Consider the following 16,578-nt stretch of genomic DNA (forward strand, 5'->3'; position numbering starts at 1 on the left):
CACTCCCCCACCTCAGAGATCAGCGGATCACCGGATTGACTTGGAGCCCCATGCCAATCCCATTAATAAACCCCCATATCGGCTCTCTAAATGTGAGCGAGAGGAAGTAGCTAAGCAAGTCAAGGAGCTCACTGAAATGGGATTAATAGAGCCTAGCTCTTTCCCTTATGCCTCCCTGGTTCTATTGGTTAAGAAGAAGGATGGATTCTTCCGATTGTGCATTGACTACCGTGATCTCAATAAGATCATCGTAAAAAATAGATACCCCATCCCTTGAATCGATGACTTGCTTGATGAGCTCAAGGGAGCACGCTACTTCACCAAGATTGATTTGCACTCAAGCTACCACCAAATCAGAATGAGAGTGGGTGATGAAGTTAAGACAGCCTTCTGAACTGACCATGGCTTGTACCATTTCCTTGTCATGCCATTTGGGCTCATTGATGCCCCCGCCACGTTTCAGAGCCTAATGAACAAAATATTGCAGCCATGGCTTTTCCAGTATGTGTTGGTTTACAACAAGTCACTACATGAGCATTTAAAGCATGTCTGACAAATTTTTGATATACTAAAAGAGCACTGGTTATTTGCAAAGGAAAGCAAGTGTGTCTTCATGCAAACAGAGGTTGAGTACTTGGGACACATTGTCAGTGAGAAAGGCATCCAAGCTGACCCTAAGAAAGTGCAATGTGTTCGAGATTGACCCGCACCCACTACCACTACCTCATTGCGTGGTTTTCTTGGCCTCTCCTCTTTTTATCAGAGATTTATTCGCCATTATGCCACAATTGCAGTACCATTAACTGACAGGCTAAAAAAAGAGGTCGCCTTTTGGGATGCTTTGGTTGATCGCAGTTTTCAGCAACTGAAAGAATTGCTCACTTCAGCCCCCATCCTCGTATGCCTCGACTTTTCAAAGAAATTTACCATTCAGTGTAATGCTAGTGGACGGGGTATTGGTGCAGTCTTGCTACAAGAACATGGTGAAATAGCCTTTGAGAGCCGAAAATTAGATGATAAAGAGAGAGTTGCATGTCTATGATCATGAGATGTTGGCAAGGACAATATAGTGGCTGATGCACTCTCACATGTGGGCATGCGAGGTTTCATCTATCACTGAACTCCACCATGATTGGATTGAAGAGCTCCAAGAGGCTTATTTGCTTGATGTTGAATTTAGTCCTCTTTTTTAGAAATTACAACAAGGTATTATGGATGATAACTCTCAATATCAGCTCCACAATGGCCTTATTTCCCATGCCTCTCCTTTTACCCAAAGGATACTTGAAGAGATACATTTTTCACGGATTACTGGCCACTTAGGGGTATTCAAAACACATGACCGCATTTTAAAAAGCTTTCATTGGAAAAGCCTATGGCAAGATGTTAAAGACTTCGTGTCTAGATGTGTACATTGTCAACAAAATAAGGATAGCACTTTTAAACCGGATGGATTATTGCAATCTTTGGCTATTCCCGAAGGCAAATGAACCCACATTACCATGGATTTCATCATTGGTTTATCTACAACCAAGAAGGGTTGGAATAGTATTTATGTGGTAGTTGACCGACTCACTAAAGCAACCCATTTCATCTCTACAAAATCTCAGTTTACAGCATCTCAAGTTGCCACTTAGTTTATGGAGCATGTATTTAAGTTGCATGGCTTACCCTGCACATGATCGGGACACCAAATTTATGAGTCAGTTTTAATAGATAGTTTTTAGCTCCATGGAGACTAAATTAGCTCCATCTACAGCCTATCATCCCCAAACGGATGGGCAAACCGAGTGAGGCAACAAGTGGCTTGAGACTTATTTGTGACATTTTTATCATGATGTGCAAAATTCTTGGGATGTATGACTGCATTTGGCTGAATTTTCTTACACCTCCACTCATTCGAGCATTGGAGTCTCCCCCTTCGAAAGCATTGTATGGTTATTGGGTGCCCCTCCCCATCGTGATCTTCAATGAAAAGCTCAACCCCCTTGGAAAAGAAGAGTTGGACCGCATGCAAGCTTTACTTCAACAATGCAAGACAAATCTCAAAAGGGCTCAAGAGTACATGAAGCCCCATGTTGATGCAAAAAGGAGTCCCCTTGACTTTCAAGAGGGTGAATTGGTACTCCTTAAGGTCCCCAAGTCCCGTTACGCTACACTCAAGGATGGTTCTTGCAACAAGTTGGCACACCGCTTCTATGGGCCCTATACAATCATTAAGAAGGTTGGGGAATTGGCCTACCGTCTCCAACTCCCTCCTACTACTAAGATCCATAATGTCTTCCATGTGAGTCAATTGAAACTCTTCATTCGCACTCCCAAAGATTATGTAGAAGAGCTACCTCCCATGGATGAGGAGGGTCTTATTCAATATATTTCCGAAGCGGTCATTAGGCAACGTGAAAAGTAACTCCGTATCCGTTCTATTCATAAATACTTGATCAAATGGCAAGGCCTACCAATAGAGTAAGCTTCTTGGCGCCCGGCCTCTATCTTGGATGAGTTTCCACACCTCAAGAGCTTTGCAACACCTCACTTGCCTCTTGTTTTGAGCTGCAGTCTACTTCTGGACAACCAACTGTTTTGCAACAGTTTTGATCCTGACACATTTTCAGTCCTAATTCCTATACATGGGCTAAAAATACACCTCAAGAGCTTTGCAACACCTCACTTACCCCAATCGAAGTTTCCTAGAGGAAGTTATGCTGTTTTTCTCCAGTCATCCTGTCTTGGACAACACACTAGTTACTTCTGGACGGCCATCTATTCTGCAACAGTCTTGGTCTTGAATTATTTTCAGCTCCCCTTCACCCACATGGGATGAAAGTACATCTCACCTCGTGGGCTTTGTAACGACACCTCACTTGTCTCGTTCAAAGTCTTTTACACAAAGTTATGGCTGATTTCCTACATCAGACCCCTACAGGACAGCATACTGTCCATCCCATCCAAGGTCTTGTCTATTATGAAATGGTGGATTATAATGCAGACGAGCCCCTTCCATATGGTCTCCCATACCTCACACCCCTGGCGCCCCATTTCTCTTGTTTGTCCAGCCACCCTTACTTATTGCCGTTGTATCATACGCAGAGCAATATCATGCACATGGGATGAAAATACATCTCACCTTGTGGGCTCCGTAATGACACCTCACTTGTCTCGTTCGAAGTCTTTTACACAAAGTTATGACTGATTTCCTACAGCAGACCCCTATGGGACAGCATGCTGTCCACCCCATCCAGGGTCTTGTCTATCATGAAATGGTAGATTATAATGCGGACGGGCCTCTCTCATATGGTCTCCCATACCTCACGCCCCTGGCACCCCATTTCTCTTGTCTGTCTAACCGCCCTTGCTTATTGCCGTTGTATCATGCGCAGAGTAATATCATGTAGCTCCCACTTTTTCTTTTCCTGTTCGTCCCTTGTTTTTGAGGACAAAAACTCTATAAGACGGGATGGTTTGTAATGAGTGAGGGACACGGGAATATGGTATGAGAACATACTAGTCACACAGACGATATATAAGGTGTAAGAGGGTATTCTGAGGTATCAAGGAATTATTAAGAATCTCTCTTTTCACCTTCACAAGCTTTCATGGCTTCTTCTTTCTCTCTCTTCTCCCTTTCTCTCTCCTCCCACTTTTCTTCTGCAATCTTTCTCTCTCCTCTCTCTTAGTTAGATAAGCTCCTTGTCTCCTTCATTACAGGTAGCTACCATGCTAGTGATTTGGATATCTTGTGCATAGATGTCTTTCTATATAAATTTTCATTTTCCATTTCAAAAGGCCTTGCTATAGTCTATTCTTCTTGCATATATTGTATATTGACAACATAATGAAATGGTTTCACAAAAGGGGGGTGTGCATGTGTGCAAGTGGGTGTGTGCCCCCACGTGTGTTGTTTCTAGCTGGCTTTAGTTGGTTTGCTCGAACATTGTACATTTAAATATTTTTAAAATTAACAATCTTGAGAGAGAGAGAGAGAGCCACCCAACATTTTAATACACCAATATTCACAAGTCTACTTTTGATTTTCAGTTTCTTTGGTGTCATAAGGAAAGCAGACAAGTTGAGAACCACCACTATGGCTTACATAAACAAGTGCTAATGTACACAATTTTTTCAACTCTAGATTTGTGCTGCTTTGCAATGTCATTGTAAATTCACTCTTATCCACAATAATGGAAAATTTGGTACATTTCAGTTGTTGAGTGTTCTTGAGGAGGTATACTTCAAAGCTCTTCAGAAAAAGTTTACACAGAATTGAGGATACCTAAAATAATTTAGTAGGTTCACTGGGTAGGCTCTTAGTAATAAGCAAAAATCCAAACTTAATATGCCAGCAAAATGGAAACCATGTCTTGTCTTACTTCTTCTATATCCCAAACATCGAGGAAATGTCTGGAAGTTGCTTTTTGTTGATAATCAGAACTCAATGGTCATCATTTTCCAGACAAGTTATCCAACTTGCAGGCCCTCTATGTTCATTAGTTCCGTCTACTCAAAGATTGTGCTTTCTGCCTTTTCAAATTAGCCAGGTGCCCTCAGACCAGTTGAGGGCCAAGCTAGCTGTCATCTGACCGATACATGGTGATTTCATGTTGCTTAAAATATCTCCTGCCTTCTTCGTCTATAAGTACCAGGTTCAAAAAATAGTGGACGCTAAATTTGTTGTTTACTGTTTTGTAGGTGGGGGTCAAGTCGTATGGACTCAAAAACAGACGGATAGGGATGGATTCTCCTGCAGACATGATCAGTATTAAGTTGCAGGCTGCAGCTGCAGTTCAATGAAGAAGTCTGATATTGAATTAGCAAGTTATATTCTCACCTCTGACAGGAGCCCCATCCATAATCTCATATTTGGCAAGTGTCTCACTTTGATGAAATGTGTTGGCCCCTGAACCTGTGGATTCTCGACGCCTGATCTCAAGTTCCATGTGTTTAATTTTTATGCGAACAAGGAGGAAGTAAATTTTGCCAATTATCACATCCTTCAAATGGTATCTGGAAATAAAACACTTCAGTAAGTTCCATAAATGAGAGGGCGTTTCCTAAAAACTTTGCATTGCTGACAACTTGACCTCTCAGCTACAGTATACTAGGATTGCACAGGAATACCACCACTGGCAGTTCATATGAATGCGCTGCTATATTATGCTTACATTACAAGCGAGCCACTCTTGTATTCATGAACCTACATGTGTTGTACCAGCCTCAATTTTTCAATGCTCTCAATGCATGATAATATATATGCTTGTGTTTGTATTTTCCTTACTTGCTCTTACTGAACTCAAACTCTATGTGTAAGCAGTCCTCGATTCCGACTTCCATCTGAAACAGTGCAAAGTGTGCTTTCATGCAGATTTCCAAGCTATATCTTTGTCAAGACAAAACAACTTGCATTCATCAGCTGTCACATAATTGGCTCACCTTAATACTATTATTAATCTCAGGGACTGGGGAAGGATTTCTTACCTGATATGAAAGTGCAAATCAGATGTAAGGAACATATTGAGAGAGTATTATGAACAAAAGAAGAGAGTGCCATGTAGAAAACCAAAAACTGCTATTGCCAGAACCCCACATCTTTCGCATTATGGTACATACCCAGAAATCCTTGTACTGAGTAATTGTTAACCCAAAACTCCGGGTGATAGTCAACTTCAAAACATACCTGCAGCAAATGTCAGTACACTAATGAGCTAAACATACGAGCTCAACCCAAGATTCAATGGAGAATTTGTAAAATTGCGAGTGTGAGAAAGGATTTGTTATTTAAATCGATGTGTGGCTGCAATATAATGATGGCAGAGGATAAATTTGTGTTTATTAAAGAGATCTGAAATGGATATTCTTTTAAGAAAGAAAAGACGAAGTGAGGATGCACAGAACAAATATCCCATTCACAGAAAAGGATAGAAAGAGAAAGCTAGAATGCACAAACTAGAATTGTTTGATTTGCAGGAAATATTCTCTCCTTCCAATCTGAAGTACCTGAGTAATCACATAATTTGATATGCAGAGTGGACCAGCAACTTCCTTCCACATCACATGAACTTAAAACTAGAAAGCAATGTGACTACCTTTGCATGATTATAATGCTGAAAACACCGATAAGCTGTTTAATAAAGCAGGATATGTTACAGATAAGAACATGCCGTTAAAGCATAGTGCTGATCCCTAACACAAAAGAATGAAGTTATTAAAAATTTATAGAAGGCCTGCTGCCAGCTAGGGTAGTGAGACCAAAATACAAGTGGAGCTTTAGACCTTGAAGGAAAGTACAAGGCTATGACATGTCCTCTGAAATGTCCAGCATTGAGTTATGAAGTATGTTGTACACATTGGAGTCTAAAATCCTCATGCCATATGTGTTGCAGGAAACCATGGTCATTAGCAGTACGTAATGCATGAACCAGTTAACACTTGACAGGCCTTTTAGCCCATTGAAGGTGAACTCGTTAAAGAATATCCACACAAATCCATTCAAGCATCCTCCAAAGATCCTGGTTATGATTAGCTAAAAATTGGCAGGCACAAAGAGCATCCTATTAAGTGCTCCATCAAGTGACAGAAATGGTCTTCAGCTTCCCAATCTGGGCTTTTGGGTTGGCCTTGATAAGACTACAGCTCTCTAGTTTTTCCTAATGCCTTTAATGCCTTGACTCCTTCCATAGGAAGCTCAGTTTTTTGAGTTACCATATGTCGTAGATTGCATGTGGATGTTGGAGGGCAAGGGTCCACAACAAACATTGATGCAGCTGTATCTGATTTGGGAGATGCTTCTCATGTCAGTGGGTGTGGCTCTAGCAATGTAGATGAAAGTGTTACTGTTGGGCAGCCTGGACAATCAAGCTCTCAAGAGCATGTGAGCAAAAAAAAGAAAGTGGCCAAATCACAGGGTGCTTTAGCAAAAGCATGGGATTTGCAAGCAAGAAAGGAGGCAGATATTGCTGTTCGTCGCTTCTTCTATGCAGAGGATATTCCATTTTGGAAAGCAAAGAGCCCATATTTTCTTGGCATGCTAAAGGCAGTTGGGCAAGTGGGTCAGAGCTACAAAACACCTTCGTATAACAGTCTACGCACGAACGACCTTGTGGAGGAGGTCAAATGCATTGACCGTGAATTGCTTGACATTAGGGAGAAGTGGAAGAGATATGGATGCAGCATTGTCTGTGATGGATGATCAGATGCAAGGCGCAGGACTATTATAAATGTTATGGCTGTTGAGATATCGAGATCCACTTGTGATATGCCAGGATGACCGTTGTGTATTTATGTCACCAACTTGTCAGTTGTAGATGTGGTTGGTACACCGCCCATGAATAATAGCTAGATGACAGCTATCCTTATCTACTGTAGTTCGTGGCTCAGTTAGTATGCCACCTTAGTTAGTTGAGTTTGGTTTGAGACCCATATATAGGGTTCTTCTATTTCTTTGTAAGAGAGTTCTTTTGGCTTACACAACTAAGAAGAGGAAAACTGTTTTCAACCTCCACCCTTGTGTGTATTCCCCCATTGTGCAAGCAAGAAAGCTACAAGTGAGACTCCCTCCTTCTCTCCCACAATCTTGACATGGTATCAGAGCCTTGTTCGTGGTAAGGAGCTCAAGAAAGCAAGCCAAGCTCGCGGTGTTCTGGTAAGAGGAGTAGTGTTGCTTTCATTTTCTGTTTTGTAAGCAGATCTCTGCAGGTAGCACAGCCGGAAAGTGCAGGAGTGCATTGTCTCAGGTTGAGACGCCCTTCGCGGTGAAGCAAGAGTGCATTGTCTCAGGTTGAGACGCCCTTGTTTTTTTGATTTGAGGCCATTTCGGGGCCTGTTTTGGATGCGGAAGTTTTCTGCACGCACTCAGGAAAAGGCCCAGTTTTATGCTGTGCAGCCACTGTTCTACAGGTCGGTGAAAAGTTACTGTAGAAATTGCATCGTATGCTTGTGCGCAGAGACATTGGGAGTTACAGAATCATCCCTGTTGCCTGTTGATGCAAAATCGTCACTAGGAAGTGACTGTGTGGTCAAATACCACTTTCGTCAGTTTTGCAGATTTGCCTTTGTGAGGCTGAAGCTGTGTTCTTTGCAGTGACAGAATTTTTTGCAGTGTTCTGTAATGGCGTCTGATTCTCTCTCACAGATTGTCACTGAAAAGCTTGACAATAACAACTTCCAAGCATGGAAGTTTAGAATGACGAATTTCCTTATGGGAAAAGGATATTGGAAATTTGTTGCAGGAAATGAAGAAGAACCAGTTCTTCCTAATGTTCCCAATCAACAGCAAATGCAGGCATTTAAAGCATGACAAAGAGGTCAAAATGCAAACAGTAATGTTGAATGCTACTACTGTGGTAAAATGGGTCATATGGCTAAAGACTGCTATAAAAAGCAGAATGACATCATGAATGGAAAACTGCAACAAGGGAATTATGCATCTTCTAGTAGACAGGGTGATGACAAAAATGAGCATTTGTTCATGGTGCAGCACATGAACAATTCTGTGACAAGTGCAGAAGAAATGAATGATGTATGGTATGTTGACTCAGGTGCATCAAACCACATGACAGGTCATGCAGAATGGATGGAGAATGCAAGGAAAATGGAAAAACCAGGATTTGTGGAGACTGGTGATGATACTGCACATCCTATTGTACAGATTGGAAAAATTCATTTGTCTATGCAGGATGGGAAAAAAAAATACCTGTCCGATGTATTTTATGTCCCGAATATCACCAAGAATCTAGTTTCTATTGGTCAAATGGTTGAATAAGGCTTGCAGGTCAGATTTAATCCTCATGGATGCTTTGTTGAGGATATGAAAAATAAAGATCGCTTGATAGCAAAAGGAAAGAAGAAGGGCAGAATGTTTACGTTGGATGCAGACATGTCTGAATTGAGTGCAACAATGTTTGCACATGGGACCGGTGTAGTTGCAGATATTGATATTTGGCATAAACGCATTGGTCATGTTAATGTACAGCGACTTAAATCAATGCAGGCCCAAAATATTGTTACAGGATTGCAAAAATTCAAGGTTGCAGAAATGCATAAGATATGTGAAGCCTGTCAGTTTGGAAAACAAGCAAGGAAACCATTTCCTAGACATGTTCAAGAGAGTAAGAAGCCATTGAAATTAATCCACTCTGATGTGTGGACTACTAAAGCTGCATCTCTTGGAGGCTGTCATTATTTTATCACTTTTATTGATGACTATAGTAGAAAAGTTTAGGTGTATTTTATGAAAAAGAAAAGTGAAGTGTTTGGGCATTTTAAAACTCTTAAAGCTATGGTTGAAAAAGAAACAGGTCTGCAAATAAAACGCCTAAGGTCAGATGGAGGGGGAGAGTACCTCTTAAATGAGTTTGCAAGATTCTTACAGGAACATGGCATAAAGCAGTAATATTCATGCAGTCATACCCCACAGCAAAATGGAATTACAGAAAGAAAAAACAGGCATATTAGAGAGGTATCTCGTGCCATGCTTAATGAAAAAGACTTGCCAGATTTTTATTGGGCTGAAGCAGTTGCTATAGCAGTCTACATAATGAACAGGACTCCCACTACAGCAATACATGGAATGACTCCAGAGGAGAGGTATACTGGTAGGAAACTAGATATTTCTCATTTGAAAATTTTTGGCTGCATTGCCTATGTACATGTGCCAGATCAGTTGAGATCCAAGTTGGATCCAAAAGCTGAGAAGTGCATCTTTATTGGTTACTCTCTGCAGCAAAAAGGGTATAGATGCTATAACCCTTCTACTCGTAAGTTTACAGTGAGCAGAGATGTTTTTGATGAGATGAGTAGCTGGTATAAACCAGTAAATGTGATTGATGATGTAGATGCACAAAATGGTAATGCTACACAGAATTCACAGCAGTAGTCACAAAATATTAGTGGACCTGGAGCGTCCTCTAGCAGTGGTTCACATTCTTCGCCATGGACAGGCAGATTGAGATCAGGAGAATCTTCTCAAAGCAATGCAGATAGTGGTATGCAGGTATTACGAAAAGGAAAAGAGAAGGTTGATCAGCCCATGTTTGATGTGAATGCAGGTCACTCTTATGTGGATGGTGAATCCAGTGGCTCAGAACAGAGCATTGATGATGAGTTGGGTATTCCTTCTATTGTTACACCTAGAGTAAGGAAGACCAAGGATGTTTTGAGAGCACCTGGGAGTGAACCTACTTTGCGCAGGTCTACGAGAGCTAGGTATCCTGTGGATAGGCTGAAATATGATGGATTTACAGCCATTCACTATGCATATATGGTCAAAGTGATACAGGAACCAGAACCCACTTCTTTTGAGCAAGCCATGGGAAAAGAAAAATGGGAGAAAGCCATGGATGAAGAAATGGATGCCTTGGAAGCAAATGCTACATGGGAATTGGTACCTTTGCCTAAAGGTAAGAATGCAATTGGCTGTAAGTGGGTTTATAAGGTGAAGCACAATGCAGATGGTTCTGTGTACAGATACAAGGCAAGATTAGTAGTCAAGGGGTATGCACAGACATATGGCATTAACTATGAAGAAACATTCAGTCCGGTTGCAAGGATGGCAACCGTAAGAGCAATCATTGCTATGGCTGCATCAAAGGGATGGTCTTTACATCAGATGGATGTAAAGAATGCCTTCTTGCATGGTGATTTGCAAGAAGAGGTCTATATGAAGCAGCCACCAGGTTATGTGCATGCTGTTCATCCTGAGTTTGTTTGCAGGTTGAAGAAAGCCTTGTATGGCTTGAAGCAAGCACCTAGAGCATGGTCTGACAAGATAGGACAGTATCTTGTCACTATTGGCTTTGAGATTTCCAAGGCAGATTTCTCACTTTATGTGAGAAAAACAGAGAAATGTATTATGCTACTTGTCATTTATGTTGATGATTTGATTATGATAGGTAACAGTGATGAAGATATCCTTCATGTGAAAATGCTATTGAAGCAAAAGTTTGAGATGAAGGATTTGGGAGAGCTGTGTTATTTCTTGGGCATTGAGGTGATTAGATCACCAAGTGGGATATAGCTCTTGCAGAGGCAGTATGGATTGGACATGCTGTCCAAATATGGGATGACAGGCTGTAAGCCTATTTCAGTTCCTTTGGAGCAGAATGTGAAGCTGAGCCCAGATGCAAGTGAGCTTCTGGAAGACCCTACTATGTACAGACGCATAGTAGGAAGTTTGATTTATATGACTATTACCAGGCCAGATTTGAGCTATGCTGTTGGATTGGTAAGTCAGTTTATGCAGGCTCCAAGGAAACCGCATTTAGATGCGGCTAGACGCATACTCAGGTATGTGAAGTCCACATTGCAGTATGGACTATTTTATGAGACTGGGGTTCAGATACAGTTGCATGGATACACTGATGCTGATTGGGCTCGTAGTATTTCTGATAGATGATCTACCAGTGGATATGCGTTCTGTTTTGGGAGTGCTGCAGTCACTTGGAGCAGCAAGAAACAGCCTACAGCTGCCTTGTCGAGCATAGAGGCCGAGTACAGGGGTGCAACAATGGCTGCATGTGAGGTAGCTTGGTTGCATAAGCTACTTTATGATATGCATCAGTCTACAGATGGACCAGTTGTCATTTATTGTGCCAACATGAGCAGTATACACTTGGCAAATAACCCAGTCTATCATGCTAGAACGAAGCACATTGAGATGCATTATCACTATGTGCGGAAGAAGGTTTTACTAGGTCTTATTGATCTAGTTTATGTCAGCACAGAGGATCAGGTAGCTGACATATTTACGAAGGCATTGGGCGCAGAGAAGCTGCGCAAGTTCAGAGACTTGCTTGGTGTGCAGGAATTGGGATTGAGCTCGAGGGGGAGTGTTGAGATATCGAGCTCCACTCGTGATATGCCAAGGTGACCGTTGTGCATTTATGTCACCGACTTGTCAGTTGTAGATGCGGTTGGTACACCGCCCATGAATAATAGCTAGATGACAGCTATCCTTATCTACTGTAGTTCGTGGCTCAGTTAGTATACCACCTTAGTTAGTTGAGTTTGGTTTGAGACCCATATATAGGGTTCTTCTATTTCTTTGTAAGAGAGTTCTTTTGGCTTACACAACTAAGAAGAGGAAAACTGTTTTCAGCCTCCACCCTTGTGTGTATTCCCCCATTGTGCAAGCAAGAAAGCTACAAGTGAGACTCCTTCCTTCTCTCCCACAATCTTGACAATGGCTACATCTATTTATGGTTCAGTGTTTTTAAAAACTGTTGATATTAGTGGTGAATACAAGTCTGGGGAGTTTATCTTTGGCATCTTGAAAGATGTGATCCTTGATATTGGCCCAGATTATGTGGTGCAGGTATGTATGGACAATGCAGCTAACTGCGTGAGAGCAGGTGATTTGATTGAGCAGGAGTGGCCTAATATTTTTTTTACTAGATGTACATGCCATTGCTTGGATCTTCTGTTAGAAGATATTGGGAAGCTTGCTTGGATTGCCCGTGTGTTGACTAAAGCAAATAAATTTGTCACATTTGTTACACGCAAGCATACAATATTGGCATTATATCGCCAATTCAGTCAAAAAGAACTATTGAAGCCATCGACCACATGGTTTGCTTACATGTTTATCATGTTAGTGAACTTGTTGGATGAGAGATGCTACAATGGTTTACAGCGTATGGTTGTTAGTGATGCCTGGGTAAGGAAGAAAGGTTCATGTACAGTAACGGGAATGGAAGTAGCTGAGATTGTTTTGGGTGCATGTTTTTGGAATGATGCCAAGATGATCGTTAAGATTTGTGCACCCATTCTTAAAATCCTCCGTCTTGCTGATAGAGAAGGGGCCACGATGGGGCTTTTGTATGAGATGACAGATCAGATGATAGAGAAAATGGATTCCTTGGAAGGAGTGACTGAGTCTAGGGTGCAAGAAATCAAAGGCCTTTGTGTTGACAGATGGGATATGATGCACTCACCCTTACATACTGCAGCCTTTGTTTTGCATCCTGTTTGGAGAGCCAAGAATCCTGATAGCGATAAGGAGGTGCATGAAGGATGGATGACAGTGATAGAGAGGTACACAAAATATGATGTGGATATGCAGGGTGTTCTATGTGATGAGCTTGACATGTACAAGTCGGAATCATGTGCATTTTCTCGGCCACTTGCAAGAGATGAGAAAAGAATGCATCACGGTGTGAAATGCAAGAGATGAGAAAAAAATGCATCACGGTGTGAAACGGTCTACTATCCAGTTGGAATTGGGCAACTTGGCTTGAATCTTGATGACAGATGTATCATGTATCATGTATCATGTCAATTCCTTGAAAGTTAAATGATGAATCATGAATCCTTCTATATTGACTCAAACTCTCGAGTCTCAATCTTCAAAGTTCAAGAGTTGTGCATTGTTCTTTTATTTTGAAATTAGCACATGTTTATCATATCTTAAAGTTGTGTATTTTTCTCATATTTTGTTAAGAATATGTTAAAAAATTAGGGTCACGTATGATTCAGGTTAGGGTCTGAATCATACTCGTTTCATACTTTCATACGTGTTTGCGTTTGACGTTTGATTCACGTATGGAAAAACTATGCTATCAACCCTAATGGCTTTATCCAAGTGCGGACAATTAATGCCTCTAATGATTCCTTATTAATTAATGGCTATCACCTAAAGAAGTATTACTCTCCCTGGGGACCTTGACAATCACCATCGATAGCCAGTTCATCCCTTGCTCGTCAATTAGTAAGGCTTTGCCTATGCTCTTGCTAGTCCTGCTGCTTATCTTGACAAGGTAGCCTAGTTCTTTTAGCCCCTCACAATTACCTCCCACCCCTACTTTACTTCCTTTTCGTCTAATCCAACAGAGGTGGCGAGGATGGTTCTGATACATGGTGTTCTTGTCATTCTTCTCTTTGAAAAGAAAAAAATATAATATATAACGGTCATGAGAGAAAAGGACTTTGGTCTTTGTCATGCTGACCTATTCTTCGAGAAAAGGTGAAAACATCCTTGGGAGTAGGAAAAAAGAAAAAAGAAAAAAGAAAAAATCAAAACTGTTATGGGAGAAAATGAAGAAATTCCCCATTATACACGCCTTGTTTGGCACACACCCTTAAATGGAAAGCTGGTTGTGGAAAAGGTGGCAACACTCTACAGTCCAGGATAGCTAAATCATTAGTCGATCTTCCAAGAAGTAGTTCCAAAGCTGCCTTCCTTGGTGCACTGTCTCCTGCAAGTTCATGAGTGCATCGCACTCCTACAACAAACGACATTTTCAATATGCAATCCCAAGTATCAAACTTGTTGGCTAGCTCCCTGGATATGCCTTATCCTCAACATCTTGATGTTAGTAACGAGTGATTTTCATTGACAATCCCTTGAGTGATGTGAGCTTTCATCCTAACCAGATAGGGATGTGAGTATAGACTACCCTTTGTATTTATCAGAATAGTGTGAGATAGAGGGTGGGAAAGTGACCAGTCCTTGCTCTTTATATTCAAATGAGAGATGATATGTGTGAATGGAGTATTGCACGCATGGGATGGGCCTCTCAATGGACAAAGCATAATCTGTTCTTATGCACTGCACTATAAGGCTCCCTAGCCTTCCTTCTCACATCATATGCCGGCACAAGGCGGGATGCACTGTTGCACCATCAATTGCCCACAAGGCATATAACCTTTGCACAAGTGACAATGAGGATTACATCAATGGGATTTAGGAATGTGTTGCCCTTTGTATTTATCAACAGAGCATGAGACAAAAGGGAGGCTCAGTGTGACTGGTGTTCTCTTCAATCAATTATGGAGAGGTGAGGTTTGAAGGACGTTACGACGATTGGCATTAGGTATGTTTTCACTACACACCTTACTCTATTTAGTGTACTATAATACAAGGCTCTCTGACCTTCCGTCTTGCACCTATGCCAAATTAGTTGGGACGCATTGATACACCATCAACTCTGCACGCTAGCATACTCCTTCTGAACCATTCCTCTTGTTCATTTCTAAACCAAGTGTGAGATATGGGTTTCAATTATTATCCATGGAGTGACATAAGCTATGGAGCAAGCCACTGATCTATCATTTCCACATGAGTGACTATCGAGATTGAGTTATGAATATTTTGCCATCGACAACTTAACTAGCTCTTCATCAACGCTACCTCCCTGGGTGCTGTTGCATGGTCCCCACCATGTTTAAAGTGTGCTGTGGTAAGCTTCGGTATCTCCTATGGGTGACTTCGCCTCCCCAGCGCGTGTGTCAACAACGATTTACATCAACCAATTGAATGGGCCAAGTATTTCTAACCCTACCTTTTACGTTCATTATGTATATGATATCTTTTAAGTGTGGGAACGTATAGCTCTAGGTCGTGGTCAAATGTTGGGCCCTTATTGATTAGTCAACCTGATCTATTTACATCTTAAGTGTGGGAACATGTCCCTACGTGCCTTGGTTGCATACATTTATGAGCATCCTGTTAATCAATCCTTACACGATATCCTGTTTTCTTTCTATCCTGTTGAGGTCCCTTTCTCACCCACCAGCCCTATTTTACCGCATTTCTGCAGTCGTCTCTAATCCTTTTGGTGGTTTTATCATTTTGTTGATTCTCCGTGTGAACACAACCTACATTCACCGACATTACAATTTGATCCTACAACCCTGTTCCTCCCTCCGAATAGGCCATTTTTCATTTTTACAGCCTCCAGTTTCAACCATTGGTTTTTGAGTTATTACTTTTTGAAGAATTTTTTGTAAATTAGACGTGTTTCCATGCGAGCGTACCCTTTTTGGGCCAGAACTATAATTTGATGTAATAACCCTAATCTTTCCCTTTTCTCGAACATTTTTCCTTTTTTCAGCCCCTCTTTCTGATACACGGATTAACTGTTATTTATTTTTACATAATTGCGGGCTTATTTTTATGCCACTTTTTCCCTTTTCCCATGTGAACATGCTCTTTTCTTGTCAGAATGCCAATCAATGCCAATCTGTGTGGGTAGCCTTGAGCTCTTCGTTCCCCTTGAACATGTTTCTTTTTTCCTCCTCCTCGTTCCAACCACAGGATTTTTGGTTATTAAAATTTTTATTGTATTTCCTTGCATGTTGTTGCCCTTTTTCCATGTGAACGCACCTTTCTTGCACTGGAATCATGTTCTGACTTGACAACCCTATCATTCACTATTCCTAGGACATTTTTCCTTTTTGTTGCTCCATGTTCTGACTTCAAGATTGTTGGGAATTAATTTTTGTTCGGATTTTCGAGTGGGTTTTTACTAAATTTTTTCCATACGAGTCCCCACCTTTGCCATGGGAACCCTATTCCAACTTGATAGCCCTCTCCCATTTGTTCCTCCCCACATTTTTCTTTCTTCTACATCCATTCCGACTTTTTGATTTTTAGTTATTAATTGCCAATTCCGTTTTTGGGTTTCATTTTATCGTTTTTTCCATATGAACACGTCTTATTCTCGTTGAATTCCATTCTCACGTCATAGGCATGTTCGACTCCTCATTATGGACAATTTTCCTTTTTTCTGCATTTCGTTCTCATTGACGAATTTTGCGAAATTAATTTTTGTGTGATTTTTCGTGGTCGATTTCTCATATTTTTCC

The 16,578-nt window shown here is 41.2% G+C and overlaps 1 protein-coding gene and 1 pseudogene across 2 annotated transcripts in view; one reads left to right on the forward strand and one right to left on the reverse strand.

The window, feature by feature from the left end:
• Positions 1 to 4,061: 4,061 nt before the first annotated feature.
• The window catches only part of LOC148037847 (vacuolar protein sorting-associated protein 26B-like), a 207,855-nt gene continuing 195,338 nt past the window's right edge, over positions 4,062 to 16,578 (reverse strand). Inside the window, exons 7-11 of one of the 2 annotated variants that reach the window (XM_087676807.1) lie at positions 5,608 to 5,674; positions 5,431 to 5,475; positions 5,276 to 5,331; positions 4,829 to 5,004; positions 4,064 to 4,741 (exon numbers count right to left, since the gene is read on the reverse strand). In XM_087676807.1, coding sequence (XP_087532933.1) covers positions 4,566 to 4,741; positions 4,829 to 5,004; positions 5,276 to 5,331; positions 5,431 to 5,475; positions 5,608 to 5,674 — 520 coding nt within the window. In that variant the 3' untranslated portion in view covers positions 4,064 to 4,565. Of the gene's footprint in view, positions 4,742 to 4,828; positions 5,005 to 5,275; positions 5,332 to 5,430; positions 5,476 to 5,607; positions 5,675 to 16,578 lie in introns of both variants that reach the window. The other variant, XM_087676808.1, reaches the window with a different exon arrangement.
• On the forward strand, positions 6,387 to 13,165 carry LOC148037848 (uncharacterized; annotated as a pseudogene).

Source organism: Lygodium microphyllum, chromosome 4 (genome assembly GCF_053477565.2).
Source record: "Lygodium microphyllum isolate KBCC chromosome 4, Lygodium_microphyllum_v1.1.10, whole genome shotgun sequence".
In the NCBI taxonomy this organism is placed as follows: Eukaryota; Viridiplantae; Streptophyta; class Polypodiopsida; order Schizaeales; family Lygodiaceae; genus Lygodium; species Lygodium microphyllum.